The sequence below is a fragment of the Erinaceus europaeus genome, chromosome 5 (assembly GCF_950295315.1).
Source record: "Erinaceus europaeus chromosome 5, mEriEur2.1, whole genome shotgun sequence".
Classification (NCBI taxonomy): domain Eukaryota; kingdom Metazoa; phylum Chordata; class Mammalia; order Eulipotyphla; family Erinaceidae; genus Erinaceus; species Erinaceus europaeus.
This window is the reverse complement of record NC_080166.1, coordinates 40,955,880-40,980,049: the sequence shown is the minus strand read 5'-3', so window position 1 is coordinate 40,980,049 and position 24,170 is coordinate 40,955,880. Positions and strand designations below refer to the sequence as shown.

Sequence of the window (24,170 nt, the reverse complement as noted above, 5' to 3'; positions counted from 1 at the left end):
CAGAGCAGGATGACCCAGCCTTCTTTGGAGAGTGGGGCTGTCCCTACTATTGCTACTTTATAGTGAGGGCAAGGTCCTGGAGAGGACCAGGAGAGGGCTTGTGGTGATTGAACATTTCTTTTTGGTCAAGTTATATTCTTATTTGTGATTAGTAGTGGTTTATAAGATTGTAAGATTGTAGGGTATAATTCCAGAGAGCACCCACCACCCCAGTTCTGTGTCCGCACCCTCCAATGATAACACCATAGTTCGCACAGTGTCTCAGAGATAGTTTACATCTTCTTTTTGTTTGCAAGTTTGAACTACTTATAAATTATAATGTCTATAGTGTTTTGTGTAATATGAGACAATGAAGAAAGTACTGGCTGATAAATAATCTTTTTAAAGAGATGAGGTAAGCTTATGATATCCAAGGAGGTCAGATTGTGGCTCACCTTGTAGAATGTATGCCTTACCATGTATGAAGACTTGGGTTCAAGCCCTTACTCCCTACCTGCAGGGCGTAGACATTGTGAACAGTGGTGGAGTAGTGTTGTAGTCACCTCTCCTCTCTCTCTCGCTCTGTCTTTCACCCTCTGTTAAAAAATGGCTGCCAGGAACTGTGGAGCTGTGCAGGCAGTGAGTTCCAGTGATAACCCTGGTGTCAAAAAAAGCACAAAAACTAATACTATAATACTATAAATACAGTATAGTACAGTACTGTATTTTCTCTTTTGTAACCTGTATACCTTTTGACAAGAGAATATTATTTATTTATTTATATTTATAAAAAGGAAACATTGACAAAACCATAGGATAAGAGGGGCCAACCAGACTTCCTTGGACAGACAACTCTACCAATGTGTCCTAGAGCTCTGATTCCCCAGAATCCCGCCCCACTAGGGAAAGAGAGGCAGGCTGGGGATATGGATCGACCTGCCAATGCCCATGTTCATCAGGGAAACAATTACAGAAGCCAGATCTTCCACCGTCTATACCCCACAATGACCTTGGGTCCATACTCCCAGAGGGATAAAGAATAGGAAATCTGTCAGGGGAAGGGATGGGATAGGGAGTTCTGATGGTGGGAATTGTGTGGAGTTATACCCCTCTTTTTTTCTTTAATTTTATTTATAAAAAGGAAACACTGACAAAACCATAGGGTAAGAGGGGTACAACTCCACACAATTCCCAGTTCCCACCACCAGAACTCCATATCCCATCCCCTCCCTTGATAACTTTCCTATCCTTTAACCCTCTGGGATTATGGACCCAAGGTCATTGTGGGATGCAGAAGGTGGAAGGTCTGGCTTCTGTAATTGTTTCCCTGCTGAACATGGGCATTGATAGGTCGATCTATACTCCCAGCCTGCCTCTCTCATTCCCTAGTGGGGTGGGGTCCTGGGGAAGCGGGGCTCCAGGACACATTAGTGGGGTTGTCTGTCCAGGGAAGTCTGGTTGGCATCCTGCTAACATCTGGAACCTGGTGGCTGAAAAGAGACTTAATACATAAAGCCAAACGAGTTGTTGTCTAATCATAATCATGAACCTAAAGGCTGAATAGTGCAGATGAAGAGTTGGAGGGTCTCAGTTTTGTAGATAGCTAGTAGGCCTATTTTAGTTATATTCCAAAGGGCCTGTGGCTATACTAGTTTTTTTCCCACAAGCCTGAAATCTGATATGCGGGTGGATCCAAGTTATTGTCTGGGGAGATGATGTCATGGCTGGAAAAAGAATCAGAAAGCTGTATCATGGAAGAGAGTAGCTCCCAAGTATGGGAAAGTTGTGTAAATATTGTTGACTGTAAACCCCATCGATTTGATGTGATCTGGGTCCCATATTCAGCTTAGGTGTCCAGAGAATATTTGTCAACATATTGTAGTTATAATGTTTACTCCAAGATAATTCACAGATTGCATTATTATTATTATTACATACTGATGATTATTATCAAATACTGATCACCATGCAAATTTCTGTTCCACTAGGATTGGAGATAGTTCTGTTTAGAAATAACTCAAAGAAGAGGTTTTTTTTATATTGATATATATATTTTTATTTATAAAATGGAAATATTGACAAGACCATAGGGTAAAAAGGGTACAGTTCCAAACAGTTCCCACCACCAGAACTTTGGATCTCATCTCCTCCCTTGAAAGCTTTCCTATTCTTTATCTCTCTGGGAGTAATGAACCCAGGGTCATTATGAGGTGCAGAAGGTGGAAGGTCTGGCTTCTGTAGTTGCTTCCCTGCTGTACATGGGCGTTGACAGGTCAGTCCTTACTCCCAGCCTGTCTTTCTCTTTCCCTAATGGGGCAGGGCTCTGGAGAGGTGGGATTCCAGGACACATTGATGGGGTTGTCTGCCCAGGGAAGTCAGGCTTACATGGTAACATCTGGAACCATGGCTGAAAAAGAGTTAAGATACAAAGCAGAACAAATTGTTGACTAATTATGAACCTAAAGACAAGACTATTGTGGATGAAGATTTGGGGGTATCTTTTGGAAGAAGCTAGTAGGTCTATTTTAGGTATATCCCAAGAGGCACATGGTTTTACTAGTTTTTGCCTGAGTTTTACAGCTAACATTCAGGTGGACCCAAGGTATTGTCTGGGGAGATGGTGTCATAGTTGGGAAGAGGACTAGAAAGCTGGATCAAGGAAGAGAGTAGCTCTCAAATATGGGAAAAGTTTTTATAAATAAATAAATATTGTTAACTGTAAATGCCATAGGTTTCATTTGGGGCCCATATTCAGCACAGGAGCCTATGTAGCCTCTGCATACCTGTAGGTCTGAGCTTGCATTCTGTGGTCATGGCTAGCAACATTCTAGGCTGCACTAATTTCAGGACCCATCTTCCTCGAGTGGTAGAGTATGTTGCCCAGCTAGCTCCCTTTGGAGAATGGAACATTCCTACCATTGTTGATTCACATTGAGGGCAAGATCTTATAGGGGCCTACAAAGGGGTCCACGATGTTGTTCCTGATGGAGATGACCAATGATAGTGGAGAGAGGGATCTGTTAGAAGTCTAGGCCCATCATGTCTGTGTGGGAATCTCAGGACTCCTTGACTAGGGCGTGAGGTAATGGGGTGACCTGATGGTGACCAAAGAGTCATCATTAAAGTATGCTAGTCTCTAGCCCTTGCTCAGCTTTTGTAGTCCTTACTTTGTCTGACAAGGTTAGCTTTGCAGTGATTGAGGGAAGTGAAATAGGAAGTAGGTGAGGAAGGTGTCTAGGTCTAAGTAGAAGCTATTTGATTTATGATTTATGACACTTTAAAGCTATTTGATTTATGACACTTTAAAGCTATTTGATTTATGACACTTTAAAGCTATTTATGACACTTTAAAGCTATTTATGACACTTTAAAGCTATTTGATTTATGACACTTTATGGTGTCTTTTTTTAGAATCAAATGCTTTATCCACTGTGCCACCTCCTGGACCTATGGTGTCTTTTTTTTAAGGTCTTTCTATTTGCTTCCTACATTTATTGACTCACTGCAAACTATTGTGTGCTATTGCTTTAAGGTATATATTTCTCCGCCCCCCAACTTATGGTTAGATGTCAAAGAAGAGTTTTTGTATTTTATTTTCACATGGAAAATCAGTAAGATTTTGTTGGTTATCATTTCTCCTTTGGCTAATTCTGCTTCTGTTCCCCTGCATTGCTTAACACTGTGGTTTATTTACATAATCATTGTTTGGTCTGAGACCCGCCCTGCCTGCAGGGCATTGGTTTAATCCCCACTGGTGCGCACTCTTTTTCCACTCTGCCCCCTCACCTAGTCACTTACTTTTTTAAAAAAAATATTTATTTATTTATTTATTTTTAATATTTTATTTATTTATTCCCTTTTGTTGCCCTTGTTGTTTTATTGTTGTAGTTATTATTGTTGTTGTCGTTGTTGGATAGGACAGAGAGAAATGGAGAGAGGAGGGGAAGACAGAGAGGAGGAGAGAAAGATAGACACCTGCAGACCTGCTTCACCACCGCCTGTGAAGCGACTCCCCTGCAGGTGGGGAGCCGGGGTTCTAACCGGGATCCTTATGCTGGTCCTTGTGCTTTGCTCCACCTGCGCTTAACCCGCTGTGCTACAGCCCAACTCCCGTCACTTACTTTTTTCAACCCTGCCTCTTCCTTCCTGGAAAGTATAAATGCAGATTCAATAAACATTGGATTGCATTCCCGCTCAGCCACAAGAGTTCCTGGTTCCTCTCCTGCGTAGTTGGCTCCGGTTGAATTCTCTCCAACCCGGAGAGCATGTGCCTGGGAAGAAACACCCTCAGACTAGCCCAGCAAGATTTCCTTCAGCCTAAAAGTGTGTATTTATGTAAAATTAAATGAGTGCTGATAGTGAACTGAATTTTTTTTTCTAAATGGAAAAATTTTAATGATTTTTCTTCCTTCTTTCCCCCGTTCTCTTCCCTCCCTTCCTTATAGGAGGAATACAGTGGATAATACGTACAACAAACAAAATATGTTTGTTGACCATTAGTTGACTTCTCAGTAACTATGTCTCAGAAGACATAGAGAGGGAGAGAAAGATAGACATCTGCAGACCTGCTTCACTGCTTGTGAAGCGACTCCCCTGCAGGCCGGGGGCTTGAACCAGGATTCTTACGTCAGTCCCTGCGCTTTGTGCCACCTGCGCTTAAACTACCGCGCTACCACCCGGCTCCCTCAACTCAATTTTTAACAACGTTTTCCATCATGCAATGGAAACTGCCCCCACTCCAGATTATATTACATTTATCAGAGTGTACCTTTGAACTGGCTAGTCACTTGCAATTTTTCAGGAGAAAAATTGAGGTCTAGAGTTCAGACAGCTCTTAGAATCATGCATAAAACTTCTTGATTTTCTCTCAGATACCCTCTCCCTAGGGCAGGCTGCAGACCTACAGTATGTAATTTGTTTTTGGTTCATTGAACCAGCCTTTATTTATTCAAGCAAGATCTAAAAGGTAATGACATTTATTGATTCCCCCCACCCCTGCCGCAGACTGCTAGCTGGTGAAATAGCTTACTTAGTGTGTTGATTTGCTATGTGGGTGACCCAGGTTTGAGCCCAGCTCTCACTGCTTTGAAAGAAGCTCTGGTATTTTGATTTCCCTTCCTGCCTCTATCTATGCCAAAACTCTTTTTCTTTCTTTCTTTTTAAATATTTGTTTTATTATCTTTATTCATTGGATAGACAGCCAGAAATTGAGAGGACACAGAGAGATAGAGAAGGAGAGAGACAGACACCAGCAGCTCTGTTTCACCATTTGCAAAGCTTTCTCCTTTGCAGGTGGGAAAACTTTTTTCTTTTTTAAATTTCTTTATTGGAATTAGTGTTTTACATTTGACAATAAATACAATAGTTTGTACATGTATAACATTTCCCAGTTTTCCATATAACAATACAACCCCCACTAGGTCCTCTGTCATCCTTTTTGGACCTGTATTCTCTACCTACCTCCCCCCCTCCCCCGAGTCTTTTGCTTTGGTGCAATACAACAATTCCAGTTCAGTTTCTACTTGTGTTTTCTTTACTGATCTTGTTTTTCAACTTCTGCCTGAGAGTGAGATCATCCCATATTCATCCTTCTGTTTCTGACTTATTTCACTTAACATGAAATTTTCAAGGTCTATCCAAGATTGGCTGAAAATGGTGAAGTCACCATTTTTAATAGCTGAGTAGTATTCCATTGTGTATATATACCACAACTTGCTCAGCCACTCATCTGTTGTTGGACACCTGGGTTGCTTCCAGGTTTTGGCTATTAAAACTTGTGTTGCTATGAACATAGGTATACACAAACCTTTTTGGATGGGTGTGTTGGGTTCGTTAGGATATATCCCCAGGAGAGGAATTCCAGGATCATAGGGTAGGTCCATTTCTAGCCTTCTGAGAGTTCTCCAAACTGTTCTCCACAGAGGTTGGACCAATTTACATTGTCATCAGCAGTGCAGGAGGGTTCCTTTGACCCCACAACCTCTCCAGCATTTGCTGCTGTTAACCTTTTCTGATGTGTGACATTCTCATAGGAGTGAAGTGGTATCTCACTGTTGTCTTTATTTGCATTTCTCTAACAATCAAAGAAATGCTTGGAGCATTTTTTCTTGTGTTTCTTGGCCTTTTGGATCTATTTTTTGTTAAATACTCTGTCCATGTCCTCTCCCCATTTTGGGGCAGGGTTATTTGTTTTCTTGTTGTTGAGTTTAGCAGGCTCTTTATATATTTTGGTTATTAGCCTCTTGTCTGATGTATGGCATGTAAAGGTCTTCTCCCATTCTGTGAGGCATCTCTTTGTTTGGATATTGGTTTCTGTTGCTGTGCAGAAGCTTTCTAATTTGATGTAGTCCCATAGGTTTATGCTTGCTTTAGTCTTCTTTGTAATTGGATTTGCTTCATTGAAGATATCTTTAAAAGAGGTCTGCCAATATCTTCCTCAAAGTTTCTGATTTAAGTATCTAAGTTTCTGGTCTAACATCCAAGTTCTTGATCCACTTGGAATTTACTTTTGTGTTTGGTGAAATATAGTGGTTCACTTTCATTCTTCTGCATGTTTCAACCCATTTTTTCCAACACCATTTGTTGAAGAGACTCTGCTTTCCCCATTTAATAGTCTTGGCACCTTTGTAAAAGATTAGGTGATCATAGGTGTGGGAGCTTACTTCTGGGATCTCAATTCTATTCCACTAGTCAGTGTGTCTATTCATGTTGCAGTACCAAGCAGTTTTGAGGACAATCGGCCTATAAAACAATGTGAGATCTGGGAGTGTGATCCCTCCAGTTCTTTCTTCTCAAGATTGTTTTGACAATTCTAGGTCTTTTGCGGTTCCAGATAAACATTTGTAGCATTTGTTCTATTCTCCTAAGAAATGTGTTTGGGATAGCATTAAATTTGTAGATGGCTCTGGGTAGTATATTCACTTTAATGATGTTAAGTCTTCCAACCTATGAACATGGAATATCTTTCTACTTCTTTTCTTGTTTCCTTGAGTGGTGACTTATAATTTTCAGTATACAAGTCTTTCACTTCTTTGGTTAGGTTTATTCCTAGATATTTTATTGGTTTTGTTGCTGTAGTAAAAGGAATTGGTTTCTAGATTTCATCTTCTTCTAACTTAGTGTTTGCATAGAAGAATGCCATTGACTTTTGTATGTTAATTTTGTAGCCTGACACCTTACTGTATTGCCTGATGATTTCCAAAAGCTTCTTGCTGGATTCCTTAGGTTTTTCTATGTATACTATCATGTCATATGCAAATAGGGAGAGTTTGATTTCTTCTCTTCCAATCTGTATCCCTTTAATTCCTTGCTCCTGCCTGATTGCTATGGCAAGAGCTTCCAACACTATGTTGAATAGTAATGGTGTTAGTGGGCAGCCCTGTCTAATACCTGATCTGAGTGGAAATTCTTCCAGTTTTTCACCATTGAATATGATGTTGGCTGTAGGTTTGATATATATAGACTCCACTACCTTCAGGAATTTTCCATCTATTCCCATTTTTTGTAGTGTTTTGATCATAAAGGGATGTTGTATTTTGTCAAAGGCTTTCTCTGCATCTATTGATATGACCATGTGGTTTTTGGTCTTGCTTTTGTTGATGTGGTGGATCACGTTGATTGATTTATATATATTAACCCAACCTTGCATCCCTGGGGTAAACCCCACTTGTTCATGATGAAAAATCTTTTTAATATACTACTGTATTTGATTGGCTAGAACTTTGTTCAGTATTTTTGCATCTATGTTCATCAGAGATATTGGTTTGTAGTTTTCTTTTTTGGTTGTGTCCCTATCTGCTCTTGTATCAAAGTGATATTGGCTTCATAGAAGCTGGCAGGGAGTATCCCAGTGTCTTCAATCTTCTGGAAGCCTTTTAAAAGTAGAGGTATTAGTTCTTCTTTGAAGGTTTTGTAGAATTCATTTGTAAAACCATCTGGTCCAGGACTTTTACTCTTGGGAAGATTTTTAATAAGTGTTTCATTTTCATTTGCTGTGATATGCCTGTTCATATTATCTAGTTCCTCTTTATTTAATTTTGAAAGTTCGCAGGTATCTAGGAAATCGCTCATTTCTTCCAGGTACTCTTGCTTGGTGGCATATAGTTATTCATAGAAGCCTTGCATGATATGTTGAATTTCTGTGGTGTCTGTTTTGATAGCTCCTCTTTCATTTATGATCCGATTTATTTGGGTCTTCTCCCTTTTTTGTTTTGTGAGTCTGGCTAAAGGTTTGTCGATTTTGTTCACTCTTTCGAAGAACCAACATGATTTTGAAGAGTCAACATTTTGTTGATCTTTTGTATGGTTTTCTTATTTTCAATGTTATTTATTTCTGCCCTAATGTTAGTTATTTCTGTCCTTCTGGTTGCTTTAGGGTTCCTTTGTTCTTCTTCTAGGTCTTTAAGATGTGCAGTCAGGTTGTTTATTTGTGCTTTTTCTTGTTTTCTAATGTCTGCTTGTATGGCTATGAACTTCCATCTCAGTACTTCCTTAGTTGTGTCCCAAGTGTTTTGGTAGCTTATGTCTTCATTTTCATTGAACTTTCAAAACATTTTGGTTTCTTCCTTTATTTCTTCTTTGACCCACTAGTTGCTAAGTAGTGTACTGTTGAGCTTCCACAATTTGGGACTATTACTAATCTTTTGTTGATTATTAAGTGTTAGATTAATTCCACTGTGGTCTGTGAAGATGATTGGTATGATTTCAATGCTCTTGAGTTTGCTGATGCTGTCTTAGTGGTCTAATATATGGTCTATCCTTGAGAATGACCCATGTGGACTTGAGTAGAATGTGTATTACAGTTTCTTGGGTGAATAATTCTGAAAATGTCCAATAGTTCTAGTTTATCTATCTCTTCATTTAGCGCCCTCATTTCTTTATTGATTTTCTGCCTGGATGATCTGTCAAGTTGAGAGAGTGGGGTGTTGAAGTCTCCTACTATGATTGTCTTGCTGTTAATGTATTGCTGTAGCTCTTTCAGTAGATGTTTGATATATTAGATGGCTTCTCATTGGGTGCATAGATGTTAATAGTTGTTAAGTACGCTTGATTGACTGATCCTCTGTCCATTATGTAATGTCCATTCCTATATTTTTAAATTTTATCTATTTTAAAGTCTGTTGTGTCAGATATGAGAATACCTGTTTCTGCCCTTTTTTTTTGTGGTCCATTGGCTTGTATGATAGTTTTCCATCCGTTCTCTTTGAGTCTGTGCTTGTCTTGTTGAGTTAGGTGTGTTTCCTGTAGGTAGTATATTGTTGGGTTGTGTTTTCTGATCCATCTTTTAATAGGTGAATTCAGGCCATTGACATTTATTGATATCAAAGATTGAAGATATTTTAATGCCATTCTTGTAGAGTTTTAGAGTGTTCTGATATTTATGTTGGTCTGACTGTTTATAGGAGACCTTTCAGAACTTATTTCAGGGTAGGTTTGGTGATAGTTGGTTCTTTCAACTGTTGCTTGTCTGAGAAGGTTTTTATGCGTCCATGTAGTCTGAATGACAGTATTGCAGGATACAGTAGTCTTGGTTGAAAAGCTTTTCTCATTGAGTGCTCTATAGATATCTTGCCATTCTCTTCTGGCCTGTAGTGTTTATGTGGAGAAGTCTGCTGCTCATCTTATGGGTTTTCCTCTGTAGGTGACTCTTTGTTTTTCTCTTGCATCCTTCAGGATCCTTTCTTTATCCTTATTCCTTTCCATTCTAAATATGATGTGTCTTGGTGTCTTTAAGTCTGGATTAATTCTTTTTGGGACCCTCTAGGCTTCTTGAACCTTGATGTCTTTTATGTTGTCTAAACTAGAGAAGTTCTAGTTTATCCTGAAGAGTGCTTTCTTCCCTCCCTCTCTTTCTTCCTCTGGTAAGCCAATAATGTGTATATTATTTCTTTTGAAGTCATCCCATAAGTCTCTGTTGTTGTTTTCAGTATGTTCTAATGTCTTTTTGAGATCTCTTACTTCTTTTTTAGTTGTCTCTAATTTGTCCTCCATCTTGCTCATTCTGTCTTCAGCCTCATTGATTCTATTCTCTCTGCCCTCTACTGTTTTCTGGAGTTCATCTATTTTGTTACCCTGTTCTGATACTGTTTTAGCTTGTTCAGCTAGATGTGTTCTTAGCTCAGCTATTTCATCTTTCAGCTCTCTAATAACATTGAGATAATTAATGTTTTCTTCCAGAGTCTCATTTTTTGTCTCTGCATTTCTGATGACAATTCTTTTTAAAAAATTTTTTTTACTTATAAAAAGGAAACAGTGGGAGTCAAGTGGTAATGTAGCGGGTTAAGTGTATGTGGCACAAAGCTTAATGACCTGTGTTGCCAGGCTAGTGTGGGGGCACCTCTTCCCAGGTGCATCCTCTCTGGGTTGGAGAGAAAGCGACTGGAGCCAGCCTGGGCTGCTACTCATTCAATGACATGAGGGAGATGACTCAGGAACAGACTTGTGGTGGCGAGGCAATACAATTCTTTATAGATCAGAGATCCAAGGCTTTTAAAGGGCAGACCCGGAAGTGGCAAGTTGGAAATGGAAATGGCTTGACATGGTTTGGAAAGGGGCGGAGAAAGGCAAAAGGGCTGGGAAAAGTAGGAACTTCCTTAGCAACTGTTGTGAGGGTTTTAACTGGTAGGGTTAATAATATCTGCAGGCAGGGAGGGTCTTGAGGGTAGAAAGAACATAGATCAAAGAATGGAATTGGTGGAGATCTTTCAGGCCAATTAATTATTATATAGATAATAAGGGAGCAGGCCATAGTATCAGGAATGCAGGGTGCTTTGTGAGGCAGGGAGTCTGATAAGATGAGAAGATGGATGTCCCCTCAAGTCAAGCCCTGCCAAGCTCAACCACATCCTCTCAATTTCCCAGCATCTCCCCCTTTCTTTTTATCTAATGGCCATAGTATCAGGAATGCAGGGTGCTTTGTGAGGCAGGAGTCTGATAAGACGGGGCAAACCTTTGGGGTTACTCCTGTCCCTCCTTGCTCAACCACTCGGTAGAGAGAGAGACTGACAGGAGCCTGTGTGACCACTGCATCCCTGTAGATCTGAGCTCACATTCTGTGGTCATGAAAGAACATTTCAAGCTGCCCCAATATCCACCCATCTTTCTCAGGTGTAGTAGCATAGAGTATGTTGTCCATCCTCCCTTCAGAGGATGGAACTTTACCATTGTTGATCCCAGTTGAGGGCAAGGTCCTATGGGGTCACACAAAGGGGTCTATTTTGTTGTTCATGACAGAAATGACTGGTAACAATGGAGAGAGGGATTTATTCGATGTGTAGGCCCATCATGTTTGTTTGGGAATCTCAGGACTCCCCTATTAGGACCCCAGCTGATGGAGTGGCCTGATAGTGACTAAAGAGTCATTCTGATGACAGTTATTTCAAACTCTTTACTCAATCCTGTGATTATTTCTTTAACTAGTATTTGGATGTTGACCTCATTATTTTGTGCTTTAGACTTTGGGGGGCTTTTAACTGGATTCTTGTCCTGGTTCGTTTCTCCAATATTTCTTCTTGTTGATTTGACCCTTCTATATAGTATGTTATGAGGTCCCTCTCTCAGTACTTTTTAAATTACTGATCACTTCTGCCTGGACTGACTTGTGTCTAAGTAAGATACTACTTAAACAAACGGCTCACAGTTGTGGAAATTGATAGTTGTTTCAATAGTATTTTAATCCCTGAGTTGGAGAACAGTGCTTTTTAAAGATACTTTTGTTCTTTTTCTTCCCTGTAGTCTATGGGAGCCTGAGGGCTTTTAAACTATAAGTAGGCTTCTTAGCTTATTCACTCATTCCTGACCAAGAGATAAAGCAGGGTAGGGGAGAGATAATACAGTGGTTATACAAAGAGACTCTCACACCCCAATGATCAAAAGCTCTAGGCTCAATTCAGCTTCTCTGCTAAGTGGGACAGCACTGCTGGGCCCTGTGAGTTTCTAAACAAATCCTGTTTATAGTCTGTAGTTTTTTTTTTAAATTCTTTTTTAAATATTTATTTATTCCCTTTTGTTGCCCTTGTTTTATTGTTGTAGTCTTTTTTGGATAGGACAGAGAGATGAAGAGAGGAGAGGAAGACAGAGAGGGGGAGAGAACGATAGAGACCTGCAGACCCACTTCACCGCTTGTGAAGTGCCTCCCCTGCAGGTGGGGATCCAGGGACTTGAACCGGGATCCTTGCGCCCTTCCTCACGCTTTGCGCCACGTGCGCTTAACCTGCTGTGCTACTGCCGGACTCCCAATCTCTAGTTTCTGAGGCAACTATTCACTATGTTCTCATCAGGAGAACAACATGGAAAGACTCCCACCACACAGCCTCACTGCTAGGCCAGTAAGATATAGATATCTCCTCAGTTTTCTGGTTAGTCCTCTGTCCCTTGGTGTTAGCACAGGGATACCCCCTGCTGCTCCAGTCTCTGAGGGCAGAAGCAATGGAGACTCACAGTTGCATTTGATGAGTCTTAAGGGAGTCCTCTCCTCCCTTCAGCCATCTTTTTGTTGGTAAAACAGACTGGAGGTGGTGCCTTAACTGGAAAATTGTGTGGCTATTACCAGCCACTTAATCTCTCCCTAGGCTCCTCTCTGTCCACGAGCCACACATATTTGCACTCACTGGTGATTTGGTGAGTTCCTGTAGTCATTCTAGTCTTGCCTTGTTGCAGTCCCAGATGATCTCCTTTGGTATTCCTAATTGACCCGGATGAGGAGAGGAGAGAAACACAGCAGTTGCTGCTCTGTAGCCTCACCTCCAGAAGTCCCTATTTTTCAATTTTATTTAGATGAAACTTATATACTACACAGTTTACCTTTTTATTTATTTTTTTATTATTTATTTATTTTTAAAAAAATATTTATTTTATTTATTTATCCCCTTTTGTTGCCCTTGTTGTTTTATTGTTGTAGTTATTATTGTTGTTGTCATTGTTGGATAGGACAGAGAGAAATCGAGAGAGGAGGGGAAGACAGAGAGGAGGAGAGAAAGATAGACACCTGCAGACCTGCTTCACCGCTTGTGAAGCAACTCCCCTGCAGGTGGGGAGCCGGGGTTCGAACCGGGATCCTTATGCCGGTCCTTGTGCTTTGCGCCACCTGCGCTTAACCCACGGTGCTACAGCCCAACTCCCCAGTTTACCCTTTTAAGGTGCCTAATGTGAATAAATTTTAGAACACTGTAATCACCGTGAAAGGAAATGCCATCTCCAGTAACACCTCTCCAGTGTCTTCAATCCCCTAGCAAATACAAATCTACTTTTTTTTCTGTGGACATTTCCTATAAATGGAGTTATATAATAAGTGATCTTTTGTGTTTTGATTTTCTTTTATGTAATGGTTTTAGGGTTTACCTTTCTTTATCTCTTGGTTTTCATCAATTTCTGGGATAGTAAAGAATTCTGTTTATGGTCTTTCTTCTGTATCTGGATGAAAAGTTTATAGGTAGAGACATTGAAGAGCAGCAATAAAGTTCTTCCTCCTCCGCCTCCTTTTTGTCACTAGGGCTTGGTTTCTATAGGACTCCACTGTTCTACATGGCCACTTTTTCTCTTTTTTCTTTTTGGTTTAAGGAGAGAGAGAAAGGAGAAGAATAAGAGGAGGAGGAGATGGTGATATAATAGCACTTCTACACCATCCATAAAGCTTTCTCTTGTAGGTTCTTCCATGTGATGTCTGAGGTCTAGAAGCCAGGCTTTCAGGCATGGCCATGTCTGTGCTAATGTGTTCCAGCCATTTATACCTCCTAGCAAAGTTTTTTTTTTTTTTTTTTTAACCTCTAGGGTTATCATTGGGGCTCAGTGCCTGCAATGTGAATCCACTGCTCCTGGAGGCCATCTTTTTTCCATTGTTGTTTCTGTTGTTGTTATTGTTGGGTAGAACAAAGAGAAATTGAGAAAGGAGAGAAAGACAGAGGGGGAGAGAAAGATAGACATCTGCAGACATGCTACACTATTTGTGAAACGACCCCCCTGCAGGTTGGAGCTGTGGTTTCGAACTAGCATCCTTGCGCTTTGAACTATGTGTGCTTAACCCAGTGTGCTTCTGCCTGGTCTGCCCCCAGCAGAGTACTTCTAAACAAAACCTGTCTTCAGATGTTCTTTGATTGCAGCTACTTGAGATACATGGTCTTTTGGTCATGGAATTATTATCAATTGTTACAATATGATTTGCCCCCAGATAGAGTAGTTGAAAACAGTACCATCTATTCTTGCAGGGTCAAGACTCTGTGCCACCATCTGGCCCTAATTTTGTTTTATTTTTGTCAGCAAAGTTCTTGCTGAGGCTCAGCGCCTGCATGACTCCACTGTTCCTAGTAGTTTTGTTTTTTTTTTTTTTTTGGTAGAGTGTGATAGATGGAGAAAGAGAGACAAAGAGACAGAGAGGAGAAACACCTGTCTCCCCCCACCCCTGCATTCAGGTGGGGATTGGGGCCTTGAACCTGGATCCTCACACATGGTAATGTGTGTTCTACTAGTTGAGCTATCACCTGGTCCCCTGAGCATCGATCTCATACATTTATAACCTGTTAACTGGTATGAACACGTGAGTGGTTGAAGTATTGTGAGGAAAACACAGGTCAAGTGCCCTTAAGTAAAATTCCCTGACATAGACGTGATAACAGTTTGTCAGCTACTTACTTTTCTATTAAATTGGTAGACCTATCTACCCCCAAGCTGGCATGATGACATTCATCTTTGATTCCCTCATTTTTGTCTTACTACACTTTGACAAAGTAATTTGGCTTTGTCTTCTCTGCCCTCATCTTTTTTTTTTGGCTCCAGGGTTATCACTAGGGCTAGTGCCAGCTCTACAAATCCACTGCTCCTGGAGGCTATTTTTTTCCCTTTTGTTGCCCTTATTTATCATTGTTGTTGTTGTTGTTATTGCTATTGCTGTCATTGTTGTTCAGTAGGACAGAGAGAAATGGAGAGAGGAGGGGAAAACAGAGAGGGGAAAAGATAGACATCTGCAGACCTGCTTCACTGCTTGTGAAGTGACCTTCCCTGCAGATGGGGAGCCAGGGCCTGTAACCAGGATCCTTATGCTAGTACTTGTGCTTAACCTGCTATGCTACTGCCCGGACCCTGCCCTCATCTTTGTTCCCTTGAGTACCTGACAGCTGCTATTCTCTCTTTTTGCTCTTTGTTTGTTTTCATGGAACCCTGCTATGCTGTTTAGTTCTTTAGGTTTTATTTTTGAGAACTGTCTCCTTTTAGATTATATATCATTATGACTCTTCTCTAAGTTCCATTAACTTTTTTGCTAAACTGAAATAATTTAAGTGGACTATGGTTTGTTGTAGTATAGACTGCTCAGATGTTCTGGATGGAATCTTAAAAGAAAAATATATTTGAAACATGCAAAATGTACAGAGAATAATAAAGTGGCTTAGGGGCCCGGGGTCAGTACATGGAAAAGGGGTGGTGCAACTGGGGCAGTGCACTGGTTACCTCATACTTGAGGACCCAGGTCCTGACCTACAGAGGGGAGCTTCATGAGTGTTGGATCAGTGCTGCAGGTATCTTTGTGTCTCTCTCCTCTCTCTTGCCCAATGTTTCTACCATGATTTAAAAAAAGAAAGAGAAAGAAAGAACGAAAAGATTGGCTGCACTGAGCCCCAGCAATAATCCTGGTGCGAAAACAAAATAAGATAAAATAAAATGTACCTTCCAATCACATTTATGAAGTGTTACCATTTCTTGTGAAATTATAGTTATTATAGAACTTCGTATCCAATCCCCTCCCTTGATAGCTTTCCTATTCTTTACCCCTCTGGGAGTCATAGACCCAAGGTCATTAAGGGGTGCAGAAGGTGGATGGTCTAGCTTCTGTAATTGCTTCCCTGCCGTACATGGGCATTGGCAGGTCGGTCCATACTCCCAGCCTGCCTCTCTCTTTCCTTAGTGGGACAGGGCTCTGGGGAGGTGGGATTTTAGGACACATTGGTGGGGTTTTCTGCCCAGGAAAGTCAGGCTGACATCATGGTAGCATCTGGAACCTGGTGGCTGAAAAAGAGTTAAGATACAAAACAGAAAAAATTGTTGACTAGTCATGAACCTAAAGACAAGAATATGCAGATGAAGATTTGAGGGTCTCCATTTTGGAAAAAGCTAGTAGGTCTATTTTAGGTATATTCCAGGGGGCCTATGACTTTTGCTTGAGTCTGATATCCAGTATGCAGGTGGACCCCAAGGTATTGTCTGGGGAGATGGTGTCATGGCTGGTAAAAAGGGCTAGAAAGCTGGATCAAGGAAGAGAGTAGCTTCCAAATATGGAGAAAGTATATAAATGTATGTAAATGCCATCGGTTTGACCTGGGGCCCATATTCAGCACAGGAGCCTGTGTAGCCTCTGCATTCCTTTAGGTTGAAGCTCACATTCTGTGTATTGTGAACATTTCTATGATGGATGTTTTCTTGTGCTCATGGGCAATAATTTTTATAGTTGCAGCTGTCTTTAAGCAAACTTCCAGGTGATTGATAAGAAAAACAGTTAAGTACAGGAGTCGGGTGGTAGTGCAGCGGGTTAAGCACACATGGCACAAAGGTAAGGACCTGTGTAAGGATCCCAGTTTAAGCCCCTGGCTCCCCACCTGCAGGGTAGTCACTTCACAGGCAGTGAAGCAGGTCTGCAGGTGTCTATATTTCTCTCCTCTCTCTGTTTTCCCCTCTCTTCATTTCTTTCTGTCCTACCCAACAACAAGGACATCAATAACAACAACACTAATCACTACAATAATAAAACAACAAGGGCAACCAAAGGGGATAAATAAATAAATGTTAAAAAAAAAAAAGAAAAACAGTAAGTACTAAACACTTCTGCAATATGTTGACAGGTAAAAGTTATAGCTAATTTTTTTTTATAAAATGGAAACATTGACAAGGCCATAGGATAAAAAGGATACATATCCTCTATTACAGAAAACTTCAGTCACACACAAAAGTGGAGAAAATGTTTTCAATTGTCTTTATTTTAAGTAAGATTTTTTAACTGTGATGTTAACAATTTTAAACTTAGAAAATTTATTCAGGGTTGGTGAATTATTAATAAACTCAATTGGTAGATTCAGTATCCCTGTGAAGTAAGTGGCCATTGTTTATAGGATTTACTATTATTAGATTTGAAAATTTATCCTTTAAAAATATGTATTTATTGATGAGAGAAGGAGAGATACTTACGCACAGAGAACCAGAGCATCACTCTGCATACATAGTGTTGGGTATAGAACTCAGGACCTCGGGAGTCGGGTGGTAGCACAGCGGGTTAAGCGCATGTGGTGCAAAGTGCAAGGACCAGAGTAAGGATCCCGGTTCGAATCTCCGGCTCCCCACCTGCAGGGGAGTCGCTTCACAAGTGGTGAAGCAGGTCTGCAGGTGTCTATCTTTCTCTCCCCATCTCTGTCTTCCCCTCCTCTTTCCATTTCTCTCTTTCCTATCCAACAACAATGACATCAATAACAATAGCAATAACAACTACAACAATAAAACAACAAGGGCAACAAAAGGAAATAAATAAGTATTTAAAAAAAAAGAACTCAGGACCTATATTTGTAAGACTCTTGTTTTACACATTTTGCAGTGGAGCTCCAGACCTCTATAGTATATCTCTATGATACAGTTTTGCTAATTTGTAGATATGAGTTTCTTTTGTCCTCTAATTTCTCATGGTAATTCTCTTTCTAATTAGTGTTATTTTGTCTGAGATATAAAGTTCATAAAAGTTTATGTAAAAAAAGAAAGAAAAAGAAAAAAGGAATGAAAAAAAAGTCCAGGTATGCTGGGGAATAGTGTGATGGAAATGTGTGATGGAACACACATTTCATCACGTTCTAGGAACTGAGTGCAAGTCCCTGGTTACAGGAAATTTCATTAGTGGTAGAGCAGTTCTGTGGTGCTTCTGTTATCTGTGGTTCTCTTCCTATCTTAAAACAAACAAACAAACAGTCTGTCAAGAGTGGTGGAATCATACAAGTATGAAGCCACTATGAAAATGCTGCTGGCACCTTTAGGTCCGTAATTGGTCAACAATTTGTTTGGCTTTGTATGTTAACTCTCTTGTCAGCCACCAGGTTCCAGATGCTAGCATGATGCCGACCAGACTTCCCTGGACAGACAACCCAACCAATATGTCCTGGAGCTCTGCTTCCCCAGAGCCCTTCCCCACTAGGGAAAGGCTCAACCTGTCAATGCCCATGTTCAGTGGGGACACAATTACAGAATCCAGACCTTCCACCTTCTGTACCCCACAATGACCTTGGGTCCATACTTCCAGAGGATTAAAGAATAGGAAAGCTTTCAGGGGAGGGGATGGGATACAGAGTTCTGGTGGTAAGAATTGTGTGAAGTTGTACCCCTCTTATCCTGTGGTTTAGCCAGTGTTTCCTTTTTATAAATAAATAAAAAAAAAAGAAAATGCTGCTGGCAGAAAAAAAATAAAATAAAGGTCAGGGACCAATTAATAATGTCCATAACTCTTTTTTTTTTTTTTTTTTAGTATTTATTTAGTATTGCTGAGGCTTTGCCATTCTGGGCTGACTCTGCAGATAAGTAGACAGATACAGAGAAAAGGAGAGAAGGAAAGACAACAGCACCATTGCTTCCTTCAGTGGGGTCTGGGCTTGAGCCTGGGCTGAGTGCATGGCAAGGCAGGCACGCTATCCACGGGAGGTATTTTGCCAACCACAACTTTTGTGAGACGCTGGGTCAAAAAGACTGAACAATTCACTGTCTGAGCTATACTTCACATGTGTGTTGTGTGCTTGCATTCCAGATTGCTGTTGTCATGGGTTCGTGTACAGCAGGGGGTGCTTACCTGCCCGCGATGGCTGATGAAAACATCATTGTACGCAAGCAGGGAACCATTTTCTTAGCAGGCCCCCCCCTGGTAAGGACATAGTTTTGATTGACGAGCTGAAATAAAATATACATGACATTTTGTGTTCTCAACATTTTTTAATACTGTGATAAAATATACATAATTCTGTATTTAAAAAGATTTACTTATTAACAAGAAAGAGAAGGAGAGCTGCAGGTGTCTTTGTCTCTTTTTCTTTTCTTTTTTAAATTTTTAAAAAATACTTGTTTTTTCCTTTTGTTGCCCTTGTTTATTTTTTTATTGTTGTTATAGTTACTATAGTTGTTGTTACTGATGTTGTCATTGTTAGATAGGACATAGAGAAATGGAGAGAGGAGGGGAAGACAGAGAGAGGGAGAGAAAGATAGACACCTGCAAGCCTGCTTCACCGCCTGTGAATCAACTCCCCTGCAGGTGGGGAGCCGGGGGCTTAAACCGGGATCCTTATGCCGGTCCTTGTGCTTCATGCCACGTACGCTTAACTCGCTGTGCTACAGCCTGACTCCCCCTGTCTCTTTTTCTATCTCCTCCTCCCTTCTCAAGTTCTGTCTCTATCCAATAATAAATAAATAAATATAAGAAGATTGAAATGCAAAGTAAGAGGGAACAGGGTTGAAGAGAGATTTTTAATTTTGTGAACCTTATAAATGTACTATTTTTCCAGAAAGGTTAAGCATTTTGAAACATAAACAAAAAGAGGGAACCAGGCAGTGGCACACCCAGTTAAGTGCACATAGTACAAGTGCAAGGACCTGTGCAAGCATCCTGGTTCAAGCCCCTGTTCCCTACCTGCAGTGAGGATATTTCGTAAGTGGTGAAGCAGGTCTGCAGGTGTCTTTCTCTCTCCCTTTTCAATTTCTCTCTGTCTTATTGAATGAAAAATGGAAAGAAAAAAAAAGCTGCCAGGAGCAGTGGATTCAAAAATAAAATAAAAAGGTGCCAGGTGGTGGTGCACCAGGTTTAAGCACACACAATACAGTATGCAAGGACCCAGGTTCAAGCCTCTGGTCCCCATGTGCAGCGTGAAAGCTTGAAAGTGGTGAAGCAGGGTTGCAGTTCCTTTCCCTATCTCCCTTCTCCTCTAAATAATTTCCTTCTCTGTCTCCTATCCCTCTCTCTCTCTCTCCCTTTCCCCTCTAAATAAATAAATAAAATGTTTTAAAAAGCTAGATAAACTAACTGGTACTTTGAATTCATACTAACAATCTTTATGAATCCCTGATCTGACTAGCTACCTAGTTTGTAAACTATAATACAAAATCAAAATATGAGACTAATTGTTCAAAAAGTTGGGGAAAAAGGGTGCTAAAATGTAAAACATTTTTGTTTGTTCTCTGGTCCCTTTAGTTGTCATAGTTGTTGTTTTTAGATAGACACAGAGAGGCAGAGAGAGAGAATGAGAGAGATCACGGCACTGAAGCTTCCTTCAATGTACTGGGGTCCAGGCTTGAACCTGGGTCATACATATGGCAAAGCAGCTCACTATTCAGGTGAGCTTTTTCACCAGTCCTGTCACAATGTGTTTAATATATAATGACTTGCTCCCTCAAGCATGGAATTTATCCAGGATGTTCACTTGTAGTGGTCTGCTGCCCCAGCCCTCAGCAATTATATGACCCTGGTGGTGTGAACCTCTGCTAGGATGTGCTTGGTGCCTAGATGAGGAGTGGGCCAGAGGCTAGCTCTTCTATCCATGTCCTAGCCCCAACTTGCTGGAGACACCCTTGACACTACCAGCCCAAGGTGCTTGGTGCTGCTTCCCTGATCCACAGCTCTTCCTGCACCCACACACTACCAGAGCTGCCCCTGGTGCGGTGGTGCTCCTACTTGGTGGTGGGGCTCGAACCTGGGCTGTGTGCAAAATGTCAAGACAGACATTACCTGATGAACTTCTGCAGCCCTGGAGTCAGATTTAACCTGTGCTTTAGAAGAGTCTCAGCAGCAAGAGAGAGAAGTCTGCAGTTGTGTTAGATAACTGAACTAGTTAGTAGTCTACCATCCAAAGGTCTTATTTACAGGGAAAAGAAGTGGCAGCCTCTTTTGCAAGAGATTTCTTTCTTTCTTTTTCTTTTTCTCTTCTCTCTCTCTCTTTTTTTTTTTCAAGAGATTTCTGAGTTTTGACACTTCACTGAAATATGAGAAATTACTTTGTTGGTATCACATATAATATAGGGCTGAGTTTCTGTAGCTTTCAGTAGCTTAAAGAAGTTGAAGTATGCATAGTAATAAGGCAAATTTTGGGAAGAGCTTTTGTTCTCCTGTCTTTTGTCTACATTCTGAACTTATTTAGTAGAATGAGCTGTTTTAATTTTCTCTTTGACTTTTATCATCTGTGCACCTATCACAGTATCAGACATGTTGTGGGTGTTCTGTAAATACCGATGACAAATCCTTATTTTTTTCCAGTTGTTATCAGTCAGATCCCTGAAAATAAATATAGTATATCTGTTGTTTATTTCTTTTTACAACTTTAAATATCAAGACACCTCTTATAATTAGCTATTGTCTGGACTGAATGCAGTGAACTTTTTGGAAAGAAGAGAAACAAGAATTTAGTTCATGGGGTGGAATAGCTGGTGTGAAATTTTTTATTATCTCTCCCTGTGGAATAATGCTTAAGTCAGAGCTTTTGATTTACAGAATAATGATTTTGAGCTGTATTTTTAGATTACTGTTCACTCTGCTAATAAGTTTTACCTCCTTGAAGAAAATGAAACAAATTAATCAACATGCATGATCGCTAAGCAATTCCTAAGTGATTTTGTTGTATTAAGCACTAAATGGTTTATATTCTTTCTTCCTGGTAGAACTTCTTAGGTTGTAATAAAGTCATTTTAAATTTATTGCATGAGATTTTTTTTAAATTTTGGTTTTATCTGGCTGAATTTTTATGTATCATCTTAGAATTTTTTTACCCATCAGTTTTTTTATAGTAACTGAAAATTTTCAGCATAGGCTAAAAGTCTCAATATAATATTAAATGTTTTTAAAAATGAGTAAGCCATAGCTCTTGTCATTTAGAATTCACAGTATAGAGGTGGTGACAGAGACTGCATTTTTTTGGGATGCAGTACCATTTTGAAAGTGCAAGTAGAATAAGCAATTATAGAAGCCAGACCTTCCACCTTCTGCACCCCATAATGTCCCTTGGTCCATGCTCCCAGAGGGATAAAGAATAGGAAAGCTATCAGCAGAGGGGATGGGATATTGTTCTGGCGGTGGGAATTGTGTGGAGTTGTACTATGGTTTTTGCCAGTGTTTCCTTTTTATAAATAAGGATTATATAAAAAAATGAATGCAAAGATTATATAAAAAAATTGAATTGAATGCTTCTGTAATTGTTCAGCCCCTGACAGAATGCTAGGTATTATTATAGAAGCTAGACCTTCTACCTTCTGCAACCCATAGAGATCTTTGGTCCATACTCCCAGAGGGACAAAGAATAGTGAGCCTTCCAATGGAAGGGATGGGATATGGCACTCTGGTGGTGGGGATTGTATGGAATTGTACCCTTCGTATCCCACAATCTTGTTGATCATTATTAAATTACAAATTAAAAAAAAAAAGTTGAACTCTAAGAAAACACAGCAGAATTTAGACTGGGTTTGGTGTATTGCACCAAAGTAAAAGACTCTGGGGTTGGTGGGAGCATTCAGGTCCTGGAACATGATGGCAGATGGTGACCTAGAGGGGGCTAAATTGCTATGTGGACAACTGAGAAATGTTACACATGTACAGACTACTGGATTTTTTTTTTTTTTTTAGACAGTTAAGTTCTGTGTCAGTGTGGGATTTTCTTTTTTTTTTTTTTTTAATTAAAGAAAGGATTAATTAACAAAACCATAGGGTAGGAGGGGTACAACTCCACACAATTCCCACCGCCCAATCTCCATATCCCACCCCCTCCCCCAATAGCTTTCCCATTCTCTATCCCTCTGGGAGCATGGACCCAGGGTCATTGAGGGTTGCAGAAGGTAGAAGGTCTGGCTTCTGTAATTGCTTCCTCGCTGAACATGGGCGTTGACTGGTCGGTCCATACTCCCAGTCTGCCTCTCTCTTTCCCTAGTAGGATGGGTCTCTGGGGAAGCTGAGCTCCAGGACACATTGGTGGTGTCTTCAATCCAGGGAAGTCTGGCCGGCATCCTGATGACACCTGGAACCTGGTGACTGAAAAGAGAGTTAACATACAAAGCCAAACAAATTGTTGAGCAATCATGGACCCAAAGCTTGGAAAAGTGGAGAGGAAGTATTAGGGAGGTACTCACTGCAAACTCTAGTATACTTCTGCTTTCTTACTTTGGTGCCATACTCCAAACTCAGTCAATTTCTGCTTTGCGTTTCTACTTCTTTTTTTTTTTTTTTTTTTACATGCATAACATTCCCCAGATTCCCATTTAGCAATACAACCCCCACTATTTCATTCATCATTTTTCATGGACCTGTATTCTCTCCACCCACCCACCCACCCCAGAGTCTTTTACTTTGGTGTAATACTCCAATTCCATTTCAGGTTCGACTTGTGTTTTCTTTTCTAATCTTGTTTTTCAACTTCGGCCTGAGAGTGAGATCATCCCATATTCATCCTTCTGTTTCTGACTTATTTCACTCAACATGATTTTTTCAAGGTCCATCCAAGATCGGCTGAAAACGGTGAAGTCACCATTTTTTACAGCTGAGTAGTATTCCATTGTGTATATATACCACAACTTGCTCAGCCACTCATCTGTTGTTGGACACCTGGGTTGCTTCCAGGTTTTGGCTATTACAAATTGTGCTGCCAAGAACATATGTGTACACAGATCTTTTTGGATGGATGTGTTGGGTTCCTTAGGATATATCCCCAGGAGGGGAATTGCAGGGTCATAGGGTAAGTCCATTTCTAGCCTTCTGAGAGTTCTCCAGACTGTTCTCCACAGAGGTTGGACCAATTGACATTCCCACCAGCAGTGCAGGAGGGTTCCTTTGACCCCACATCCTCTCCAGCATTTGCTGCTGTTACCTTTTCTGATGTGTGACATTCTCACAGGAGTGAAGTGATATCTCATTGTTGTCTTTATTTGCATTTCTCTGACAATCAGAGACTTGGAGCATTTTTTCATGTGTTTCTCGGCCTTTTGGATCTCTTCTGTGGTGAATATTCTGTCCAATTCCTCCCCCCATTTTTGGATGGGGTTATTTGTTGTCTTGTTGTTGAGTCTGGTAAGCTCTTTATATATGTTGGTTATTAAACTCTTATCTGATGTATGGCATGTAAAGATCTTCTCCCATTCTGTGAGGGGTCTCTTGATTTGGGTAGTGGTTTCTTTTGCTGTGAAGAAGCTTTTTAATTTGATGTAGTCCCATAGGTTTA

At 40.5% G+C, this 24,170-nt stretch overlaps 1 protein-coding gene across 4 annotated transcripts in view; it reads left to right on the top strand.

The window, feature by feature from the left end:
* Positions 1–24,170, top strand: part of MCCC2 (methylcrotonyl-CoA carboxylase subunit 2) — a 94,350-nt gene that overhangs the window by 26,040 nt on the left and 44,140 nt on the right. For 3 of the 4 annotated variants that reach the window (XM_060191234.1, XM_060191233.1, XM_060191235.1), the window contains exon 7: positions 18,737–18,850. The exons of the other annotated variant lie outside the window; for it this stretch is intronic. In XM_060191234.1, the coding sequence (XP_060047217.1) occupies positions 18,737–18,850 (114 nt within the window). The remainder of the gene's footprint in view (positions 1–18,736; positions 18,851–24,170) is intronic. 4 annotated transcript variants of the gene reach the window in all.